Raw genomic sequence first — 23,427 nt, 5'->3', positions numbered from 1 at the left:
TTAGGAGGCCTTCTTGTGACCGTTTGTAATTATGAAGGACCAAATCAGAGAGGTAGGTAGGAGCAAGCCCATGCCATTTTGTAGGTTAGCAGTAAAACCTTGAAATCAGCCCTTGCACAGGAAGCCAGTGTCAGAGAGGCTAGCACTGGAGTAATATGATCAAATTTTTGGTTCTAGTCAGGATTCTAGCAGCCGTATTTAGCACTAACTGAAGTTTATTTAGTGCTTTATCCGGGTGCGGAAAATAGAGCATTGCAGTAGTCTAACCTAGAAGTGACAAAAGCATGGATTAATTTTTCTGCATCATTTTGGACAGAAAGTTTCTGATTTTTGCAATGTTACGTAGATGGAAAAAAGCTGTCCTCGAAATGGTCTTGATATGTTCTTCAAAAGATATAAAACTGTATTTTATTTGAGACGACTGTACAGATTAATTGTCAGATTCAACAGAAGATCTCTTTGTTTCTTGGGACCTATAACAAGCATCTCTGTTTTGTCCGGTTTAATAGTAGAAAGTTGCAGCCATCCATTTCCTTATGTCTGAAACACATGCTTCTAGCGAGGGCAATTTTGGGGCTTCACCATGTTTCATTGAAATGTACAGCTGTGTGTCATCCGCATAGCAGTGAAAGTTTACATTATGTTTTCGAATAACATCCCCAAGAGGTAAAATATATAGTGAAAACAATAGTGGTCCTAAAACAGAACCTGAGGAACACCGAAATGTACAGTTGATTTGTCAGAGGACAAACCATTCACAGAGACAAACTGATATCTTTCCGACAGATAAGACCTAAACCAGGCCAGAACATGTCCGTGTAGACCAATTTGGGTTTCCAATCTCTCCAAAAGAATGTGGTGATCGATGGTATCAAAAGCAGCACTAAGGTCTAGGAGCACGAGGACAGATGCAGAGCCTCGTCCGATGCCATTAAAATGTCATTTACCACCTTCAAATGCCGTCTCAGTGCTATGATGGGGTCTAAAAAACCAGACTGAAGCATTTCGTATACATTGTTTGTCTTCAGGAAGGCAGTGAGTTGCATCATGAAAATCTTTGAGAGGAATGGAAGATTCGATATAGGCATAGTTTTTATATTTTCTGGGTCAAGGTTTGGCTTTTTCAAGAGAGGCTTTATTACTGCCACTTTTAGTGAGTTTGGTACACATCCAGTGGATAGAGAGCCGTTTATTATGTTCAACATCCAAGCACAGGAAGCAGCTCTTTCAGTAGTTTAGTTGGAATAGGGTCCAGTATACAGCTTATTGAAATGGAAGGAGTATCAGACCACTGCAAATCTACCAAGACATGGCCGTCCCTCTAAACTTTCAGCTCATACAAGGAGAAGACTGGTCAGAGATGCAGCCAAGAGGCCCATGATCACTCTGGATGAACTGCAGAGATCTACAGCTGAGGTGGGAGACTCTGTCCATAGTACAACAATCAGTCGTATATTGCACAAATCTGGCCTTTATGGAAGAGTGGCAAGAAGAAAGCCATTTCTTAAAGATATCCATAAAGTGTTGTTTAAAGTTTGCCACAAGCCACCTGGGAGACACACCAAACATGTTGAAGAAGGTGCTCTGGTCAGATGAAACCAAAATTGAACTTTTTGGCAACAATGCAAAATGTTATGTTTGGCGTAAAAGCAACACAGCTCATCACCCTGAACACACCATCCCCACTGTCAAACATGGTGGTGGCAGCATCATGATTTGGGCCTGCTTTTCTTCAGCAGGGGCAGGGAAGATGGTTAAAATTGATGGCAAGATGGATGGAGCCAAATACAGGACCATTCTGGAAGAAAACCTGATGGAGTCTGCAAAAGACCTGAGACTAGGACAGAGATTTGTCTTCCAACAAGACAATGATCCAAAACATAAAGCAAAATCTACAATGGAATGGTTCAAAAATAAACATATCGAGGTGTTAGAATGGCCAAAAAGTCTGAATCAATCGAGAATCTGTGGAAAGAACTGAAAACTGCTGTTCACAAATGCTCTCCATCCAACCTCACTGAGCTCGAGCTGTTTTGCAAGGAGGAATGGGAAAAAATTTCAGTCTCTCGATGTGCAAAACTGATAGAGACATACCCCAAAAGCGACTTACAGCTGTAATCGCAGCAAAAGGTGGCGCTACAAAGTATTAACTTAAGGGGGCTGAATAATTTTGCACGCCCAATTTCAGTGTTTGATTTGTTAAAAAAGTTTGAAATATCCAATAAATGTCGTTCCACTTCATGATTGTGTCCCACTTGTTGTTGATTCTTCACAAAAAAAATACAGTTTTATATCTTTATGTTTGAAGCCTGAAATGTGGCAAAAGTTCGCAAAGTTCAAGGGGGCCGAATACTTTCGCAAGGCACTGTATATATATATTTAAAAAATACATATTGTACATAAAACAAACATGTCATTATATACAATACATGCATATACATTATTATCAAAACAATTTATTTTCAGGACAAACTCTCAATGAATGATCAAGGAAAATAAGCCTGTATGTGAATATTCTAAAGTTATTATATGTCATTAATCACATACATTTTGTTCAATACTGGGAAAATTCTCAATTTCCGAGGATACAATTGTTTAACCCTCAAGCTGACCCTGAGGCCTCCAAAAATATACAAAACAAATGAAATAGTTGGTGGAAATATAATTGCCTATTCTAGTGCCGTGTTCACATGCGATCTGTGTTAAAGAGAGCTCTTAGTTCCCAGTTGGAAAACCCTCCAACTCGGAATTACAAGTGGGAGACTGAGAAAATGTTATTACCCAAGTTGACCACTGACCTTTTACCTTTTCAACCAAAAGATGACAACAAATCCGTTTTTGACAGTTACAACCATATTAGTATGGAGAATGTAGCTAGTTTGACCATATATCATTGTTAACCAAGCTAGCTTTACTATTAGCAATGTTAGCTAGCTAAAATCTTCTTGATTGAAGAATTGTTCTGACTTCAAAGGCACGTGAACACATATCGAATTTACGACTACCCATTTCCCATGAGCACTTGAAGCCACCCTAAGCACTAAGGTTAAAGGAGTATATGAACATTGTTTCCAGAGAAAAGAGATGATTTGTTATATGGAAGTGTGACCTGTCAAATTCAATTAAACTTATTGTAGCGACCCGCACAGACAGCTGTGTGTTATGTGTTAGGCTAGGAGGTGGTTGTGTTGTACTGACTAGTACCCGGTGTTCGCGGGGTCCGACCTGTCAATCAACCTGCTATCTGCCAATAACGGGAATGCCTGGAATGTTCTGATGCCGGGCATCCTGGTGGTTGGCGGAGTGGCGTGGAGGGGGGTTGGGCAGGGGGGTGGAGCATTGGAAGTTAAGACCAGGTTCAGCCTTTGTTCTCTCTCTCTTACGTCTGGGTTTCACAAGAGAAGGTCACGATTGGCTTGTGGGTTATCTGTCATCTATTTGGCGTGTGCTACGGCCCAAACAGTAGCCTGTGTAAAGTTGGTGTAATAAACCGTCAATTCGTAAACTCAAGCCTCTGTCTGGACAATTGTTCATTTATGATCTAGTCAGGTCATTACATTGGTGTCAGAAGTAAAAACGTTGATACAAGTTAGCCAGCTAGCTAGCTGACTTATGTGGCTAGCTACCGTAGGTGAGAACGGGGATTGAAAATGCTTCGAGGAATCCGAAAGTGAAGGTGGAGGTAGGGGACGATTATGGCCAAGGAGGTGCGTGTGAATGGACGTCGGGGGCTCTGTCTGAGGAGATCGCCAGGGCGTCGGAGCGCAGAGGCCGCTTGAGGGAGGACGTTAGAGCGATGGCGGCTGAAGCGGGCATGAGTGCTTCGTCGAATGTATTTCGCGCGGATTCTGGTGGGCGGACCGAAGTGGTGACGTCGACGCGGCGTGACGAGGAATCTGGGGCTCAGGATGTAAACAAACATGGCGGCGCCCAGTTCCCAGCTGCGTCCGTATCTGTTAAGACCCCGAAGTATTCCGGTAAGGCGGATTGGGAAGCTTTTCATGCTCAGTTTGAACTGTTAGCTCATTTTAGGGGGTGGTCGGATGAAGAAAGGGCACTGCAGTTGGCTTTATGCCTCACGGATGAAGCTCTGGCCTGTTTGATATTGATTAGCCCCGAGGACAGGCATGATTATGGGGCTTTAGTGGGAGCACTGAGGAGGCGCTATGGACAGTGTGTACAGCCCGGGCTACTGCGCTCCGAACTGAGTAATAGACGCAGGCAGCCTGGAGAGCCTCTACGGGTGCTAGCTAATGACATTGAGAGCCTCTCTCGGCGGGCATATGCTCACATGCCCCCTCCGTGCAGAGCAAGCTAGCACGGGACCAGTTCATACAGGCGCTCTCTCCTACGGAGCTGCGCATACAGACCCAGCTGGCTCATCCTGAGTCATTGCAGACAGCCTTGGAGATGGCTTTGGAGAGGGAGCTGGTGTGGGCTGGGGCTTCAGCTGGGGCTTTGGTGGGGGTGCAGGGAGACACACCCTCTGTGCGAGCTGGGGGCAGAGCAGCCCGGAGCCGGAAAAGCCTGCTTGGGTGGCCGAAATGACAAAACTCATTCGTGCTGTGTCGCTACAGGCGGAACGAAACACACGCCCTGGTCCCAGGGTCTGCTGGGGTTGTGGCCAGCCAGGCCATCTGCGCCGAGATTGCCCCATGTCCCCCAGAGCTCAGGGGAAACGGCTCGGGGTCCGCATAGACCGGGTAGTGCGGACCCCTGGCTTTCTATCCCAACCACCATCATCTTCAGGAGGAGCCCACCGGCACAGATGGGGAAGCAAGGCTCCACTTCCCCCAGAAGCAGACGAGGGCAAGCGGATGGAGCCTGTTGTTGTGGTGGGCCGGACCTGTGTTGGGGACTTTTGTCATGTCCCTGTCACTGTGGAGGGGTGCCCTGCTCCGCCCTGGTGGACACTGGGTCCACAGTAACCCTGCTGAGGCAGATATTGTGCCAGGTTGGACTCAGTGTGAGCCTACAACTGTGCAGCTCCGCACAGTCACAGGTGAGCTGGCACCCATGAAAGGGAAGGGAATAATGACTCTGACAGTAGGGGGCAGGACTGTGCGTCATCCTGTGTGGGTGGCGGCTGTGCAGGACCCTTGTATCCTGGGGTTGGACTTTCTTAGGAGCACAGGCTGCCAGTTAGACCTAAATAGGGGCACACTGAGCTTCCAGGGAGGGACGGAAGTCACCATGGCCCCCCCTAATGTCACATTCACTCAACCCAACAAACCCTTTACTCCAACAGTTAAAGCAGCAGAGACTCATGGCTGTGCCCCTCCCCCACAGCTGTGTGTGACTTTTCCCCAGTCCCCCTGTCACCTACGGCGGTGTGTTACATTCCCCCAGCTACCTCCATGACACAGCCCTCTGTGAGCCCGGGCCGCACCCCCAGCCCAGCTACCCCAGATGGGAGAGGAGAGGACACTGTCTGCAGTGAGGGAGATATGGGGGAGGAACTGTGTTGGTCTTGACCCTGAGCAGCAGGAACGGTTGTGGCAGTTGCTGTTTGAATTCAGAGACAGCTTTGCGTTGAGTGAGGAAGAGGTGGGTCAGACTCATCTGGTGCAGCATGAGATCGACACAGGTGATGCTCGACCCATCAAGATGCGTCCCCGCCGTATCCCGCTGGCACGCCAGGAGGCGGCAGACAAGGCTGTGTTGGAGATGCAGCGGGCAGACTTCATTGAGCCCTCAGACAGCCCCTGGGTGGCGCCAGTCGTCATGGTTCCGAAGAAGGGGGGCAAGCTGAGGTTCTGTGCGGACTACAGGCGGCTGAATGAGGTAACCAGGAAGGACTCATACCCCATACCACGTATCGATGAGTCGCTGGACCTGGTTAGGGGTCCTCCTGGTTCTCCTCACTAGACCTCCGCAGTGGCTACTGGCAGGTGCCCCTCTCCCCAGAGGCCAGAGCCAAAACTGCGTTCTCCACTAACAGAGGACACTGGCAGTTCAAGGTCCTGTGCTTTGGCCTGTGCAACGCTCCAGCTACTTTTGAGCGTTTGATGGACAGGGTGCTGGATGGCATCCCCCGACAGCAGTGTCTGGTATACCTCGATGACATCCTGGCCCATGGCAGCTCCTTCCAGTCAGCCCTGGGGGCGCTACGGCGTGTGCTGGAGAGGGTGGCTGCCGCAGGTCTGAAGCTCCACCCCGAGAAGTGCCACTTCATGAGGAGAGAGGTGTCCTTCTTGGGCCACCGAGGGGAAGGAGGGGATCAGCACCATGGAGGACAAGGTAGGGGCTGTCAGAGACTGGCCCACCCCCACCGACCAGCGTGAGCTGAAGAGCTTCCTGGGCCTGGCCTCGTACTACAGGAGGTTTGTACGGGGCTTCTCAAGCGTTGCTGCTCCACTGAACCGCCTGCTGCCGAAGGACAAGGCTTTCACTTGGACAGTGGAGTGTGAGGAGGCGTTCAACACCCTCAAACGTGCACTGATCGAGGCCCCCGTGCTCGCCCCCCCTGACCTCACCTTGCCCTTTATCCTGGACACAGACGCAAGCAATGTGGGCATGGGTGGGGTGCTGGCCCAGGTGGGGCCAGAGGGGGAGAGAGTGGTGGCGTACTTCAGCAAAACATTTGACAAACATGAGCGCCGCTACTGTGTCACCCGGCGGGAGCTCTTGGCTGTTGTGGCTTCCATCAAACACTTCAAGTACTACCTGGGTGGTCTGCCCTTTACTGTAAGGACTGACCACTCTGCTCTCCAGTGGCTCATGTCTTTCAGAGAGCCAGAGGGGCAGGTGGCACGCTGGTTGGAGGAGCTTCAGCCGTATGACTTCACGGTGGTGCACAGGGCAGGGGCATGCCACTCCAACGCCGACGCCATGTCCCGTCGGCCCTGTACTGCAGACGGCTGCCGCCACTGTGAACGGAGAGAGGGACGGGAGAGAGAGCTGCGGGCAGAGGAGGTGTCTGTGCCACAGTGTGTCGGGCGAGCAGGCCTGTCTGCTGTGAGCTGCAGACTGTCGACGTGGCTGAATGGCGGCAGCAGCAGGGACGGGACACAGACCTACAGCCAGTGCTACAGTGGGTAGAGGCGCAGGTGAGGCCACCATGGGAAGAGGTGACAGCGCTCTCACTCGCGACCAAAGGGTTGTGGTCGAAGTTTGAGAGACTGCGGCTGGCTGATGGCGTGCTACAGCGGGCATGGAAGGAGTCAGCTACGGGAGAGGAGAGGTGGCAGGTGGTGGTCCCAAAAGCATTGCGGGAGGCTGTGCTCCAGAGTACTCATGGGGGGGTGGGGACTGGACACTTTGGGGTCACAAAAACACTGCGCCGTCTCCGTCAGGGCTTCTACTGGGGGCAGCACAAGAGGGATGTGGAGGACTTTTGTCGCCGCTGTGACAACTGCACAGCGAGAAAGGGCCCCCCAGGCCGCTCTCATGCTCAGCTCCAACAGTTCCCAGTGGGGGCTCCCATGGAGAGGGTGGGAGTGGATGTAGTTGGGCCGTTCCCCACCACAGACAGTGGAAACCGCTGGGTGCTCACGGCCATGGACTATTTCACAAAATGGCCCGAGGCCTATGCTCTGCCTGACCAGGAGGCAGAGACCATCGTCGACGCCTGACAGCGGGGATGTTCAGCAGGTTTGGAGCTGCAGAGTCCATCCACAGCGACCAAGGCAGAAACTTTGAGTCCCGTGTGTTCGCCACCATGTGTGAGAGGCTGGGTATGCACAAGACCCGCACTACTCCTCTCCATCCTCAAAGTGATGGCCTTGTGGAGCGCTTCAACAAAACGCTTGGACAGCAGCTGGCCATCGTCTCTTCCAAACACCAGCGTGACTGGGACAAGCACCTGCCTATGGTCCTCATGGCATGCCGCTCCGCTGTCCAAGACTCCACTTCCTGCACGCCTGCCCTCCTCATGCTGGGGAGAGAGATCCGCACCCCTGCGGAGATGGCGTTTGGTCGGCCCCTGGATAGCCCTCATGTTCCTCCGGGGCCGGAGTATGCCCGGAGACTCCAGGACCGCCTGGAGACAGCCCACACCTTCGCCAGAGAGCAGCTGGTGAATGCAGGTGTGAGGCAGAAAAGGAACTATGACGTGCACACCCGGGAAGGCACTTTGTGGCTGGGGAGCTGGTCTGGGTCTACAGCCCCCTAAGGAAAAAAGGCAGATGCCCCAAGTTGGACAGTCACTGGGTGGGACCCTGCAGTGTCCTGGAGAGGGTAGGGGAGGTTGTGTACCGGGTGCAGCTTCCTCCCAGGGGGAGAAAGGTGGCACTGCACCGGGACAGGTTAGCCCCATACAGAGGGGCCTCTTCTCCCCAAACCCCAGGAACCCCCACAATTCCCCTCTCTGGCAATGACATTCTCCAGGCACCCACCCTCAGGTGCCGCAGACAAGGCTCCAGACAGCCCACTCCCCCTGTCTCCCCCCCTGTGTCACCGCGTGGTTCCCCAGAGCCACGGACTGTATTACCCGTTCCCGCTTCCTTGTCACCCATATCCCTGCCTTCATCCCCTGGGTCCCAGAGGGGCACTCTGCGACCATTACGGCCACGCAGGCAAAGGAGACCTCTGGGTCGCTTCAGAGACTTTGTTTGTTCCCTCGGGGACGAGGGACTTTGTGGTGGGGGGGGGCTGTGTAGCGACCCGCACAGACAGCTGTGTGTTATGTGTTAGGCTAGGAGGTGGTTGTGTTGTACTGACCAGTACCCGGTGTTTGCGGGGTCCGACCTGTCAATCAACCTGCTATCTGCCAATCACGGGAATGCCTGGAATGTTCTGATGCCGGGCATCCTGGTGGTTGGCGGAGTGGCGTGGAGGGGGGTTGGGCAGGGGGGTGGAGCATTGGAAGTTAAGACCAGGTTCAGCCTTTGTTCTCTCTCTCTTACGTCTGGGTTTCACAAGAGAAGGTCACGATTGGCTTGTGGGTTATCTGTCATCTATTTGGCGTGTGCTACGGCCCAAACAGTAGCCTGTGTAAAGTTGGTGTAATAAACCGTCAATTCGTAAACTCAAGCCTCTGTCTGGACAATTGTTCATTTATGATCTAGTCAGGTCATTACAGTATGTTCTATGACAGCAATTTATTTGAATTGCACTGAATCACAGAATATCCATTATATTGACCAGATACTCAAATGGCCACTCTAACAACGAAATTAAATGCCTTCAAAAATGCAAGGTTGTCGGGAGGAGACAAGATCAGGTGGGCATTCTAGCCAATGAGAGTGCAAAAAGTGTTTTTTCTCAAAGTTGCCAGGATGTCAAGTCTCCTACTTATATCAGTACACTCATAACAACCAAAGCATTACGAAACTTCTGTTCGTAAGCCACATGTAGCAAATAAACCATTAATATTTTTGTTAACCAAATTTGACACTTATTGGCCTCCATACAAAAAGTCCTGGATGGTGAGCGAAAAAAACGAACAACTGCCACCTGCAGGAGAAGGCAGATGTTGGGCCCAGTTATCCCTCCCGCTCCGCCTCTTCCTCTTTGACCCAATTAAATTCCACTTCCTGTCACTCAAACTCAAATTCTACATCTTGTGGGGTGTGGCCTATTCAATTAGAATTTTAACACGAGTTGAATGGAAGTCAATTCCAATATTCCGAATTGAGCCCAACCCTGACACACACAACATCTCAATTGCATACTCCTCTGTTCTCTCCCCCTTCTCAAAATCCATAGGAGGAGATGGTCAGAGGGGAGGGACCTCTGGCTTTCTCATCCAATGGGTTTTGTACAGGCGGCAAAGAGAGGACACGAGGAGTATGCAATTGAGATTTGGTTAGTACTATTTGGAATCCTTGGGCTGTTCCTACCCTAAACCCTTACCATTTAAAATGTAAATTTCAATGGGGTAGGGACATCCCAAGGACCTTGAATAGCACGGACCATTGAGATTTTCCCACAAACACACCTCTATTCCCTTCCCTGATGGACAGATAGTGTAGTCGTCGTGCTGTCATTCAGTCTGTGATTTGTTGTAACAATGTGTTACCTGGTTCTATTCATTCTCCTCTGCTCTGGAACTCTCCTGTCTATTACGCTCATAGACTACTACCAACACCAAAGGTATGTTTGTAATACTGTGTATGTGAGTGTGTTTCAACCCAATAAGTCAATTTAATAATGTTGTGCGTTTGGACAGGCATTGTTTAATTGATAATTGACAGCCGTCCCACCAATTTGGCCTGCTAATTGTGTGCAGGTGATTTTAAGGGTGTGGGAGAGGCACAGGGGGAAGAGCTCAATTGCATACTTCTCGTGTCCTCTTCTCCATCTCAAAACCCATTGGAAGAGCAGGTCGGGGGGCAGGAACCTCTGGCTTACTTATCCAATGGGTTTTGAGGAAGAGACGAGTGCAATTAGATCTTCACAACTAACAATTCTAGGGAGAACGTTTGTTAACTGTAATGGTCCCTTGAAGTTTGAGTGATCAGTTTTCCATTAGTTAGGGGACAATTATATGTATGTTAGCAAAAACTTAGTAAGAACCTATTTAGCATGTTTTGCCATTAGTTAAGAGAACATTCCCTTAATGTAAAAAATTACTTACCCAGAAAGTGGTTACCATGTTCTCAGAATATCCAATATTAAAGTTCTAGACACGTTGCAAGAACATTCATGTGTCTGGTTTTCTGAAGGTTAGGAGAATATTCCATCGAGGTCCCACCAAACATACACAGAACATGGTTTCCATGTTCTCAGAATATATGAATGTGCTAGCCACGTTTCATGGGAACGTTGCAGGATAATTTCTGTGCATCAGTTGTCAATGTCACCTGATGGTCCTGAAGAAACGTTCTACCACTCTCAAATGTTTTTATGACATGTTACAGAACCCATCAAGGACCTAATTGGTGAACCACTGATCCATTCACAGCTCTTTGTCTGTTGGCAAGGTTAGGGAACACACAGTGTTTTCAACTTACATATTTGACATGCATGATTACACTGTTCATGTTAATTTATACAGTCATTATTATTCAGCATGACCTCACCAGGGATGTCAACTCACAACCTCATGGCTGCATTCACAGGCAGCCCAATTCTGATCTTTTTTTGTTATTTTGATCAATCAGATCTGAAAAAGAGCTGATATAATTGGGTGGGTAAGGCCCTAGGTCCATTTCGAAACGGGTCCAACTCTTTGGACCTGTGAAGATCTCCAATCTACACTGTATTGCCAAAAACCTCCATACCACTCAACAACTTCAAACAGACTCTGACCTGTCCAATGAGGCAAACTGACTAAATGATTCAACAGTACCCAAACACTCCTCTCTCGCTCACACACACATTGTGCAGTAGTTAGAATCCATAGAGAAGCTTAGTATTTTTTTAATATATTTTTTTAGCTTTATTTAACTAGGCAAGTCAGTTTAAGAACAAATTCTTATTTTCAATGACTGCCTAGGAACAGTTCAGGGGCAGAACAACAGATTTGTAACTTGTCAGCTCTGGGATTTGAACTTGCCTTCCGGTTACTAGTCCAACGCTCTAACCACTAGGCTACCCTGCCGCCCCAGTATACGCCCCAGTATACTGTGTGCTCACCCCTCCTTTGCCTCCATCACTTTCTCTGTTGTCTGTTGCAATCTCTCTTGTCTACCCCCCCTATCTCGTCCTGTCCTGGTAGTAAAAGTAAACAATTGTTTTAATTAGTCATTTCACAGGCTTACTGCGGTCTCTTTTTCTTGTCTGGTGTCTCTCCATGTCATCCTATTCTGTTGCTGTCTCTGTCTTGTCTGTCTCTCTCCATCATCTACTCTTCTGCTGCTGGCTGTCTCTCTTTTCTTGTCTGGTTTGTTTCTTTCGCAATCTAAAACAGTCAAGGGAATGCTGGGGTAGCTTAACTTGTTTTTGGCCTGTGTCTGAGTGACCTAAATCATCATCTTCCCTACCAGTTGCCCCTAGCTGCTGCTGTTCTAAGTACTCTGCTTTCCTGATGTTCTCATCTTTCCTCCTTAGCACATCTGTAAGGTAGATGTGCAACAAGTCATTAGCTAGTGGTAAAGGGCGACTGCACTTCCTGATTTTGGCCTTGCTTTAGATTTGCTTCATTAAGAAATGCGACCATGACTGAATTCAAATGTGAATTGTTTTCGGGGTATGGTTTAATGTGGGTGTGTTCACAGGTGGGAAGAGTTAGCCAAGTTATTTTAACAATAAGTTTTAGCCGGCTGGTGTGCAACCAGAGATGGGCCATCCAAAGTCAATCTCTGGGGCTAGTTAGGGGTCGTCAATAAATTATACAATGTAAAAGAGATACTATTTTCATGCTGCACACCTTTTAGTTTTCTCATTAAATGCTTTAAATATTTGTATATGAATTTTTACAATTTTAGAGTTGGTTTGAGGTTTTTAAATCATTGAAATCTGGAGCTAATGGAATTTGAACATATTGTCCCGTACATTGTTTAATTTACTGAAGGTCCTTAACTAATCCTAAAGGGATATCCAAAGTCAACCCAAATTTACCACATGTATTATAAACGGGTCACGTGCAGCTGCATTTTGAATTGATGATATCTTGCTTGCTGTCAGCTGTGGATTGAAATGAACCCAACTTCATTTATGTTGTGATGTAATCACAACCACAAGTCTCACAACTCCGTTTTTGACGAGACTGACCTTATGACAAATGATCCTTTTGTAGTAAATTTTGACAGTAGAATAAATGTTCCGGACTCATGTCAATGCCACAGGGTGTTTTCTAAATGGGAAGTTGTTTTTTTTAGGGGCAATTGCTCTTTAAAAAATACTGTTTACTGACACAACCAGGGCAAGAAACTCAGATGTCTGCATAACAGAGCAACACAACTCCAAACATGATAGATATGGAGCTACATAGCCCCTAGGCTATATGAACCAATTTGTAAGTCGCTCTGGATAAGAGCGTCTGCTAAATGACTTAAATGTAAATGAATATAAAGAGACATGAGCCAACACATATGACCTGTAGAATGGAATAAGACCTCAGTAATCCGATTTCCATCCAACCTTTTAATGCCTTTTCTGGCTAGCTTCCACCTGTCTGGCTGCCCTCCCCCTCCACTTATAATACATTTATTTTTTCATATACACATGATATACATAGAGTACACAGTGCAACAAAATGCTTACTTGCAGGTTAACCTCTCAAATTATACAATAGAACAAGTAAGTCGCTAAGTGTATCATGTTGTGTCATGTTGCTGCTTTGCTATGTTCTCTATGGTCTCTTATGTAGTGTTGTCTCTTTTCTTGTAATGTGTGTCATGTCCTATATTTATATTGTATTTATTTTAAAACATTTATCTCAGGCCCCCGTCTCTGCAGGAGGCCTTTTGGTTGGCCGTCATTGTATATAAGAATTTGTTCTTAACTGACTTGCCTAGTTAAATAAAATAAGTGAATACAAAAAAGCTTAAATAATTTCACAGATTCAATAATGAGCTGTGTTTATTTATTTGTTATAGTTACATGGCCTATACAATAATGAAATGAGCAAGTTTACCTGTAGAATGGAATAGGTTATAAGCCCTCTCTGATTAATTTCATTTAGTCAGTTCTACCACCTCAGCATTGCGCATTTCTAAACATGGTTAAATATCAAGTTGTAGTAAAGTTCAGTTTCCTTCCACAGGGGGGCACTGTCAGTCAGAAGATATGTGCTTCAGTCAGAACCTTACATCTCTAGCCAGACAGTAGCTACTGAAGTGGCTAGCCAGCCAATCTAGCTACAGAAACCAAACGCATCAAATACACTTTTCTTAATATCATATCATTTTCATAACATCCTTAGCTTGCCCACTCACTACATATACTGCTTAATAGCTCTGACTGATAACCAATAGCTTAAGGATGCCGAGAGCTAATGCTAGCTTAGCTTATTAGCATTAGCCAACCCTTATACTGAGGGAGATGAGCTAGATGGCTGCCACCAACCCTCCGCTAACCTGTGACTAACGCTTCCGCTGCATTTAGATATTCTTTTTGTTCTGCCTACTCCACCTCATTCATTGTTGCCTGCTCATGCTCAACCTGCTAGCTTTTTTTTGCCTTTCTTTTGGAAGAAGTAACAATTATCCATATTTGCTCTGTGATATACTGCAGACCCTGACTGAAATTAGGGAGTGAACGTTATTTGTAATAAGGGTTGCATGGAGAAAATCTGACCTCTTTGAAATGAAACTGGATGCTATCCATTGGAGCTATGCGATTGGTTGTCTCAAACTGGGACTTAGCGAAGGGTCAATTGAGTACTTTTTCCACCACTGTACTTGAGTACATTTAAAACCAGATACTTCTCAACTTTCTGTAAAGCAGTATTTTAATAGGTGACTTTCAGTTTAGTCATTTTCTAGGAAGGTATCTTTTACATTTACTCAAGTATGACAATTTAGTACTTTTTTCCACCAATGTTCCCATGAAACGTGTCTAGGACAATATCTTATTCTGAGGTCATTTCTGTTTGACATTAAGGGAATGATCTTTTAGAAACAGTCCTTGCACATCACTGGTATATTCCTATGAAAACCTTAGAAAATGACCTAATGACTCTTAAGTGAACGTTCTCTAAAGTTATGGGAACATTTGTTGTTTGCTGGGTTCCCATGGTTCAGTTTTTAGGCAAGGATATGATGTCTGGAGGTTTTGCATCTTTTATACCTCCTCTCCATTTGACCTTTTATCCTTGTTTTAGACATTTGAACTCTACCTGTTTTGAAGTCTGTATTTATTATATTTATAGAAAATAAAATTCATATTTTGGAGTAAATGCTGTTCCAGTCATATTTTAAATATTTTTTTTAATGTGAGAAGCATCAACCAGCTTCATTACCGTGGGTGATTCGCAAAATGCATACTACTGTACATTGAGCACGGGAGGGTTGGAGTATTAGTCCAAATCAGAGTATGAGGAGCGGAGGGGAATTCTCGAATGCGTACACCATTTGTACATATTTGAAGCATGCATCGATTCAATCTTCAACGTAAAAGTACGCAAAGAAATATGACAGAACCAACCACTTAAAAATTACTCAACATTTCTTTAGATCAATGGCGGCCATTATTTCAGCCTAAGCGAGAGAAAATACACTCAGAATTCAGAATTAAATGTTGACTTACAATATTTTATCTTGAAACATTAATAAATACATGCTGTGTTTAATTTTTGGCATGTTTACCTGCCTACTGTACGTATCATAGATCGCAAGCCCATAATAAGTAAATAGGGCTAGCTACTAGTATTGTTAGCTAGCCAGATTGCCACGAAGTACTGTTAGCTAGCTACCTACAAAGAATTTACATCTATCTTGCATGTTAGTTTTAAGTCATTTTTGCCTGTTAAACTCTGGTTAGCTTCATTATTACAATTCACATATAGCTAGCTGATAATTATGAAGTAAAACTGTTGCTTTGTGTATAGCTTGTTTCTTCTCTATTGCCATTGTTTTCCTGGCTGGAAGATGGTTAAGTCTATAGTAAGTTAATAGGGCTAGCTACCCACAAAATGTATATCTACCTTGCATAACATTTAGTTTTAGGTCATTCATGCCTGTTTAACTAGCTGGCTAGCTAGATTATTACAATTCACATATCTAGCTGATAATTATGAAGTAAAACATTTGCATTTTGTATATATTGTTTAATCTATTGTTGCCATTGTCTTGACTGGAAGAAGGTTCAGTGAATGGGGAGGTGAGGTACTCTGTGCACGGTAGTATGCATATTGAGAAACACCCTGTGTCTAATGGCAAGATTAAAGAGTGATTTTAGATAAGTGATCAACACAATGCTTAGTATATTTGGAGTGTCTGTAAAACACATCCTTCTGTTTCCCATATTCTGTTTGTGACACTCTAAGTACGGGTGTATGGTCACGACTTGAAGCTGAATTTTATAGATTAATCTTATATTGTTGATAGGATTGATGCCAGACTGGATGTACAAAGACCGAGGACAAAGATTATTCACTGTTACATTGTATTGATGACCTTCTGGAAATCAGATGACAAAGTCATTACCTTTTTTTATTTGCAAGCCTCTCTGGCTGGTGTTTACAGAACATTTTGTTGCTGTCCGATTGGACTATAAAGGCACTAATAATTCAAATACAATACAGATGTTGGTGCTATAACAAGCAATTGGAAATGCTGACTTTAAAGGTCAAACGCCTCACTCCGTTTGACCCAAAGTCATGAAATTCGGTACGTAAATCTTTCTCCTCACAAGGAACAAATTTGCGCCAGACACAAGGTCTGCCTTGGTAGATTTTCCGCCATTTTTAATTTTGTGAAAACACAAAACACTACTCATCTGGCACCGAATGACCGATTCTGCATGAAACTTGATGTGGCATCTATGGACAAAGGTCTCTCAATGCAATATTTTCCAGACTAGTAACTAAAACAACATGGCTGCTATTGACCAAAAAACAATTATGTGGGCAAGGTCTGGCACAAATGCATATAAATCCATCCCAGATATTAATACTGTAACAAATTTGGTACACATTTTGCAAACACTGTCAAAACTCAACATATACAAGAACATTCATGGTGCTATAATGGGCTTTTTTTTTTTTTTTACTATCAGTATAGTTTTATTTTGCCCAAGGAAGGTGGTGCTGTGGGGGATGACGGGTTTACTGTTGTTTTTGATTGGCTTTACCAACAACTGTTCTCCTCTGTTCGCTTGCATGTTGCAGAGATGGGTTCCTGGACTCTGTTCAGAAGGGGTTGCAGTGTAGGAGACTGAGAAAGAGACTGGTGACCATGAGTACTATAAAAAAGTAGGTGGCGTTTTGAATTTGAATGATTAGCTGACACCATGCTGTCACCTAATCTTCCTGGGGTCAGTGAGTGGAAGCTTGTTCTTCCTATGTTTCATGATCATTCTATATGTACTAGTATAGATCAGATCAACATGACAATCCAACTTCCAGCCTGATCCAACAAGTTCTCCTCTGTGTGTTTGTGTGTCTCAGAGTGGACATTGCCCTGTTCTCTCAGGATGTGAGAGAGATGATGGACTGTCCTTGGAGACTCAACCTCACACACAGAGAACTATACAGGTGAGACACACACACACACTTTGCTCAGTCTTGTGATCTTCTGCAACAAACGTTCTGTCCTGTTTGTTGCCCCCCCCCCCCAGGACAGAGTTGTGGTCATGCTGTAATGCGTCTGATAGGTTGATGGTGACCAGACAGAACACCAATCTGAACCAGAGTCTGTCCTACGAGATACACAGGTGGAAGAAGAGAAAGGTGGATCAAGCACTATGGGAGATGCTGCCTCAGGTGTGCGTGCATGTGTGTGCGCAAGTCTTCAGTTCTCAGACAAAGTTAGTCATCACACGAGCGTGGTTTACCAGCATTGTGTGTGTGTGTATGTGTATAGACCGTACCCTGGAGTAAAGGTTCGTTGAGTCGTTGTGCCGTGGTGGGAAGTGGAGGAATCCTGCAGAACAGCAGCTGTGGAGCGGAAATAGACAATGCTGACTATGTCATCAGGTATCAGCAACAACATAATCAATCATGCAAACATAGATCAATCAATATGTTATTGGTAGTTAACTATTGTAATGTAGTGCTGTTGTGTAGTGTATAATGTTGATGTAATGTGTTTGAATGTTGATTTATCTTATCGAAACTGGCACCTCTTTCTGAGTATATCATCTTTGTTCAGTTAATTATTTTTTTCAGTTAATTGTTATGTCGTGAATGTTGATTTAATATTGTGTGAATGTTATTCATAATCGTGTGTGACCGGCGTTTCTAATTTGTGGTGTTTTTGTTGTTGATAGGTTTAACCTGGCTCCTATCAACAAGAGTTGTGACGTGGGAGTGAAAACAGACCTCGTAACAGCCAACCCTAGCCAGATCATTAAAGGGTACATGCACTACCAACAGGGTTGACAGTAGTACATGTAATCTGATTTAAAAAATGTAATCAGTTACATTACCAGCTAAAATATTGTAATCCGATTACAGATACATTAGCTGATTACTTCTTGGATTACTTTTAAATTCAGAAAGGATGTTTGAGAAAAAAATACATTATGACAACTTCCTGTTTTCTCAATGACATTCAATTCGGCATTGAAAAACAACTGCAAGTTTAAGTTTGTTTCACTTGAGCGAGTCTGACCACAAGTCAGAGACCACTCTGAATACACACCAAATGCATTTGATTGACCCTTTTTGTCTTCTAATGCCTCTCAAGTCATATAAAACAATCGGAAAGATAGGGGTCAAAATGATTGTTTACAGTACTCCAGCAGCCCCCCCCTTGTGAGGATAATGACATTCCTCTATAGACTATTTCTCCATACAGAATCTTTCCAGATCCTTAATATCCTTTGTCTGCTCTTCAAATCAAACCACAGGTTTTAAATGGGGTTCAAGTGTGAAGACTTGAGATGGCCATTTTGTGGTCAATTAATAATTTCTTTCTGAATTTGAATGTTGTAGCTAGAAACATAATTAAAATGTGTACGCGACCAATAAATGTTTATTTGGAATCAAATTAAATTGAAATATACCTGACAAGTGTGAGTGGTTTAGGTTAATTTCCCATCCTTTCGTGGGCTCTGCCTGTCGAGCAGTAGAAGAGTACATTGGCAAATGTGCCATCAGCCGATAATGTTTACTTTGCACGCTACCGGTAAAAATGTTGTACAGTTGGCTAAACATAGTGGTGGTGGTAGTAGTAGACTTAATGTACTTTTTTCTCCAACCAACGTAGGCCTACCTACCAAAGTTAGCTATCTCCTTTTCAACATTTTAAGTGTTTAATCACTGCTGCTGACAGACATGATAGACTACATTGATTGATGGACCATGTCAAATTGGCTAGATAGCTAATAACAGATCACCTCAATATGGCTAGTTAACAAGCCACATTTCAGGGGATAAACTAGATGGCTGTACTTGTTATGCCATCTATAGTGGTGATGACAGTAGTCCGACTGACAACTTTACCAGGAATAGGACTTGCCAATGTCATGCTCTTTCCAAAAGCCTAATATCTGATGAAGCAAGCTAAATGACATGTTGTTTGCTTAGCTAGCAAGCTACATGCCAAATGGATAGGCTACCCTCACATCTGAAAATACATGATCAATTGATGTTTACTGATCATAAAAAGCATGCAGTTACTTGCTGTATAACTCTGATAGTTCTGATTATTTCATATTTAGTGATTTGATTATATTAAAACCAAATACAGTGTAGTTAAAAAATATAATTAACAATCCCTTATAAATGGCACATCAATGGTTTTAGCGGAGCTGGGGTCTCCTTGCCCCCCCAGCAGCCAAATCGAACACTCTGCACCGTATTGCAACATTTTATTGACAACAACCTATATATTGTCAATATTCACAATCAATATACATGATCAATACTCACCTGTCTCTGCCTCACACCTGTCCAACATGATTTCACAAACTCAAATAAATTCTTGACATCAAGTCGATTCTAGACATTTGTCCAACTGCCACTAACATCAACCCTGCCTCTCACCTGCCTCCTGTCTGCTAACTCCTCTCCTCCCTCACCTGTCTCCTCCCCTCCCCTGTCCTCAGGTACACTGACCTCCAGCAGAACCCTGGACACCTGGCAGAAGTCCTGTCATTCTATGGTCACGCCCATCTGCTTCTCCCCGCCTTCTCGTCTGCCTCTGGGACAGCCCCCTGCTTCAAGGTGCGCTGCTACTATGAAATGAATACAACTACGACTGGAAGGGATTTTTTTTTTCCCGTAGCAGGTTGGGAGAAGCAGGTTGGGAGAATTAGGTTAAGGTTAGGAAAGGGGTTATGGTTAGAGAAAATGTGTTCCTAACCTGCTACGAAAAGTCATTTCTGGTCGAAGCTGCATCAGTGCCTTGTTTTTAGTCCCAGACAGTGGAGGCTGGTGGGGTTAGCTGTAGGAGGACAGGCTCATTATTCATTTGTAAGGAATACATGGAACGAAGTCAAACGTGGTTTCCATATGTTTGATACTGTTCCACTTATGCCATTACAATGAGCCCATCCTCCTATAGCCCTTCCCACTGGTCCCAGATTAGACTAGGTAAAGCCCTGGTAACTATTTTTTTTTTCATCAATAAGTAGTCCACGGGCTGGGCTTGGTAGCATTTTTAAGAATGACAAAATTGATAACACATTTTGATCCTGGGGGAGAGGAGGGCTGGGGAAGGAAGGGGTCTGGGGGAGGAGTGTAAATGGTGATGATGTCATTAATCAGTCTGTTCCGTACCAGGTGTACCATGCCCTCCGTAAGGCCCGCCCCCAACAAGAAGTGGTGTTCTTCCACCCAGACTACCTGTTTGAGCTGGGCAGGTTCTGGCGTCACCGCGGGCAGCGAGCCCGACGGCTTTCTACTGGTTTGATGTTGGCCAGCACTGCTTTGGAGATCTGTGAACAGGTGTGTGTGTGTTTTGTTTGTTGTGTGTGTTCGTCTTCGTGTGTGATTTCTATCTCTTTCTTTCAGGTTCATCTGTACGGCTTCTGGCCCTTCCCTCTGGATCTATCCCACAATTCTTTGCCCCATCATTACTATGACAACGTGGGTCCGAACCGCAAAATGCACGCAATGCCTGAAGAGTTCCTGCTGTTACTACAACTCCACAGCCAGGGGGCGCTACAGCTACATGTTGGACCCTGTACACTGACCCCTACACCCTAACCTATACAACCTTAGTTACTACAATTCCACAACCAGGGGGCGCTACAGCTACATCCCTGTTGATAGCCCCTTGTGCAGGGCTAGGCAACAGAAGGCTACCACACTAACTTGTATTCACACCCTGATCCCTCAGTCTCTGTGGTGAGACAATACTGTGAACACGATTTGAGATTGAATTTGGACCACAACTTAATAGAGCTAACAGTTTAGAACACAACCTAATTCAGCATTACCCAAACTTGGCCCTGGGGACCTCAAGGGGTGCACATTTTGTTTTTTGCCCTGGCACTACACAGCTGATTCAAAAAAATAATCAACTCATCATCAAGCTTTGATTATTTTAATCAGCTGTGCACCTCATGAGATACCCAAGACTGAGTTTGGGAAATGCTGACTTAACTGTTTTAGAACTAAAAATACCAAATAGTTTGGAACCTGACCTAAATCATGACTGGTCAATGTTGTTCCTTTACCAGTTTGTTTTGTGTTTCCAGATAAATGTCAGAATAAAGAGATGAGGAGAGAGTGACAAGGTGTTTTGTTTGTGGGTCCAACATAGCACTCTATTCATTACACAGTGCACTATATCAAAAAGGTGCCATTTGGGACTGAATCTTAGGGTGCGTTCGTTAACAAACGCGCAACACCCTTTGAATATGACCGGTGTCACTAAACGTCTGCCCCCAAAAAAATACTCAATTCAATTGTTGCCAGCAGCACAGGTACAGTCACCAATGCTCTGGATAACATGATAACAGCCACCAGCTCTGTTACTGCAAGTAAAATGGTCAGAGTGAGTTCTTCTCTCATTTGAGTCTGGAAGCAGCTGGCAAGTTGGATATCTTTAGCCAGTTAACTTGGGTGCTTGACCACTGTGAGGTCAGAACATTTGGATCAACCCTCAGCCAGAGTGTCCAGTATGCGCTCTGAATGCCCCGAGAGTGAAACGCTCTGAATTTACAAACCGACAATACTGAATTTATGAACACCCGGAGTGCACTCTGAGCCACTCTGGCACTCGAGTGAATTTACAAACACACCCATAAGACTGTAGAGTCTACTGCCTGCCTCAGATAGTACACCTGTAGTACTGATTTTAAAAGAGCAACTGAACACAAAAGTTAACTGGTTTAAAATGGCCTATGTGGCATAAATATAGTTCAAACATTTAATTCCAGAGACAAAATTGAATAAAAAGTGTAAGTAGGATCATTTTGGTCATAAAGTCAGTATATTCCAGAGATTTGGGCAACTGAGGTCGTCACAATTTACATCAGGGATGAGTTTTGATTGCCTGGCACAGTCTAATCAAGGCTGGCAGTAATCAAATCATACAGAGCACAGCTGACCAGTGTGCTGCAGAGCACACTATCCAATCTCACCAGAATCAACCTACAACCCACCCTGGCATATGCACAAATATGTAGGAGAGTTAAAATGGTTATTCTATCAAACTTTAAATTCTAGCAATAGTACACAACGCAGAACAGAACATCCAGGTTCAGGTTAATGTCAGTGGCCCAAGCCAGCGAAAAGGAATATTCTAACTGTTTTGCTATGATTTTCAATTGTGGAACTATTAGTACTGCCTGTTTGATGTTAAAAGCAACTGGATAAGGTAGTGATTTCATTAAATGTATTTTATTTCATTTGGGTGCTTTACGTCACCTAACACCTACCCGTAGCTCCTGTTTCTCAGTAAATAAACACTGAGAAAGTTGTATCGCAGATTACATGTTAAATAAAGAATATTTAATGCTATATTTGTTTATAAGGGAAGACTATCGAAACATGTAACTTTATTTTTATTGATATCGTTTTACAGAGTATGTTACAGTTTTCTTCCGTCGAAGGAGAGTCGGACCAAAATGCAGCGAATTTTGATACATGTTTAATAATGATGAATTTTTTATTTTTTTTTAATAAAAAAGCATTATCTTCAATTTCATTCTTTACAACTCATAATTTACATACATACTGGAATTTTAATTAAACTAAACATAAACCCCAAACAAAACCTTGCATTGTCACCCTACAAAATACCTTTCCTATCTCCCCGTCCCTAATCTATCCCCTTACAAATCTAAATGACACCCAGCCCTAAACCCCCCACCCCCTCCACCTCTCCCGAGCAGCATGCTGCCCCCACTTCCTCTTCATCCTCTCCCTCAAATCTCCTTTTACCCTCCTCACTATCCCTTCCACCCCCAAATCACTCCCGGTCTTCACCATGTTCTGCCTTGCTTCCCACAGCCCCCGTTTAAAGAGACTCATGATAAGCCAGAGCAGAAACCTGTCCCTATCCGTCCCTCTCGCTCTCCCTACACCCCTCTCTAACCTGGCCCACGTCAATACAAAATCCCCCTTTACCAAACCTAACAACACCTGCCCTGCCCATACTACTCCGGCAAAGGCACAGTCCCAAAAGACATGGCACACAGTCTCACAAGAGGATCTTGGACAGGTGGGGGATTGCACCAAACTATACCGGTACAAGATGGAACGACCAAGCGGAGGCTCAACCAATTCAGGTCCTTGAGCCTGTTGTCCAGACCCCGCGCCTGCTCTCCCTCCCAGACCACTTCCGAGATGCCCACTACAGGCGCCGGACTCCCCGCCTTTCTGACCTCCTCGTACAGGTGCCTGTGATCTAAACCTACTCGGGCAACTTCAACCTCAGGGTGCGCTGCAGCCGTGAAGACCAAAGTGCCAGAATAGCTGTTCCGGAGGACTCGTGTTAGACCACACCATTATGCTTCTCCCTTCGAGAAGAACACCCGCAGGAG

At 45.0% G+C, this 23,427-nt stretch overlaps 1 protein-coding gene across 2 annotated transcripts; it reads left to right on the top strand.

Moving 5' to 3' along the window:
• Nucleotides 1-9,777: 9,777 nt before the first annotated feature.
• Nucleotides 9,778-21,173, top strand: LOC118399393 (alpha-2,8-sialyltransferase 8F-like). Of its 2 annotated transcripts, XM_035795446.2 has the most exons (9): nucleotides 9,781-10,035; nucleotides 16,658-16,741; nucleotides 16,937-17,023; nucleotides 17,107-17,251; nucleotides 17,352-17,464; nucleotides 17,758-17,844; nucleotides 19,540-19,657; nucleotides 20,216-20,380; nucleotides 20,447-21,173. In XM_035795446.2, the coding sequence occupies exons 1-9, from the start codon at nucleotides 9,953-9,955 to the stop codon at nucleotides 20,639-20,641; spliced, it is 1,077 nt and encodes a 358-aa protein (XP_035651339.1). In that variant the 5' UTR covers nucleotides 9,781-9,952; the 3' UTR covers nucleotides 20,642-21,173. The 2 variants fall into 2 exon arrangements, with proteins under 2 accessions (XP_035651340.1, XP_035651339.1); XM_035795447.2 differs by lacking the exon at nucleotides 16,658-16,741 and having other exon boundaries at nucleotides 9,778-10,035.
• The last annotated feature ends 2,254 nt before the right edge of the window (nucleotides 21,174-23,427 follow it).

Source organism: Oncorhynchus keta, chromosome 20, assembly GCF_023373465.1.
Source record: "Oncorhynchus keta strain PuntledgeMale-10-30-2019 chromosome 20, Oket_V2, whole genome shotgun sequence".
NCBI classification, from domain to species: domain Eukaryota; kingdom Metazoa; phylum Chordata; class Actinopteri; order Salmoniformes; family Salmonidae; genus Oncorhynchus; species Oncorhynchus keta.
The sequence above is the reverse complement of the archived record's forward strand: the minus strand, read 5'-3'. Positions and strand labels throughout refer to the sequence as shown.

Excerpts from the sequence above, each read along its gene's own strand:
- LOC118399393 (XM_035795446.2), top strand. The coding sequence starts at position 9,953 with ATGTGTTACCTGGTTCTATTCATTCTCCTCTGCTCTGGAACTCTCCTG. Across the intron at positions 17,024-17,106 it reads ACACACAGAGAACTATACAG|GACAGAGTTGTGGTCATGCT; the intron begins GTGAGACACACA and ends CCCCCCCCCCAG. Across the intron at positions 20,381-20,446 it reads CTTTGGAGATCTGTGAACAG|GTTCATCTGTACGGCTTCTG; the intron begins GTGTGTGTGTGT and ends TCTTTCTTTCAG.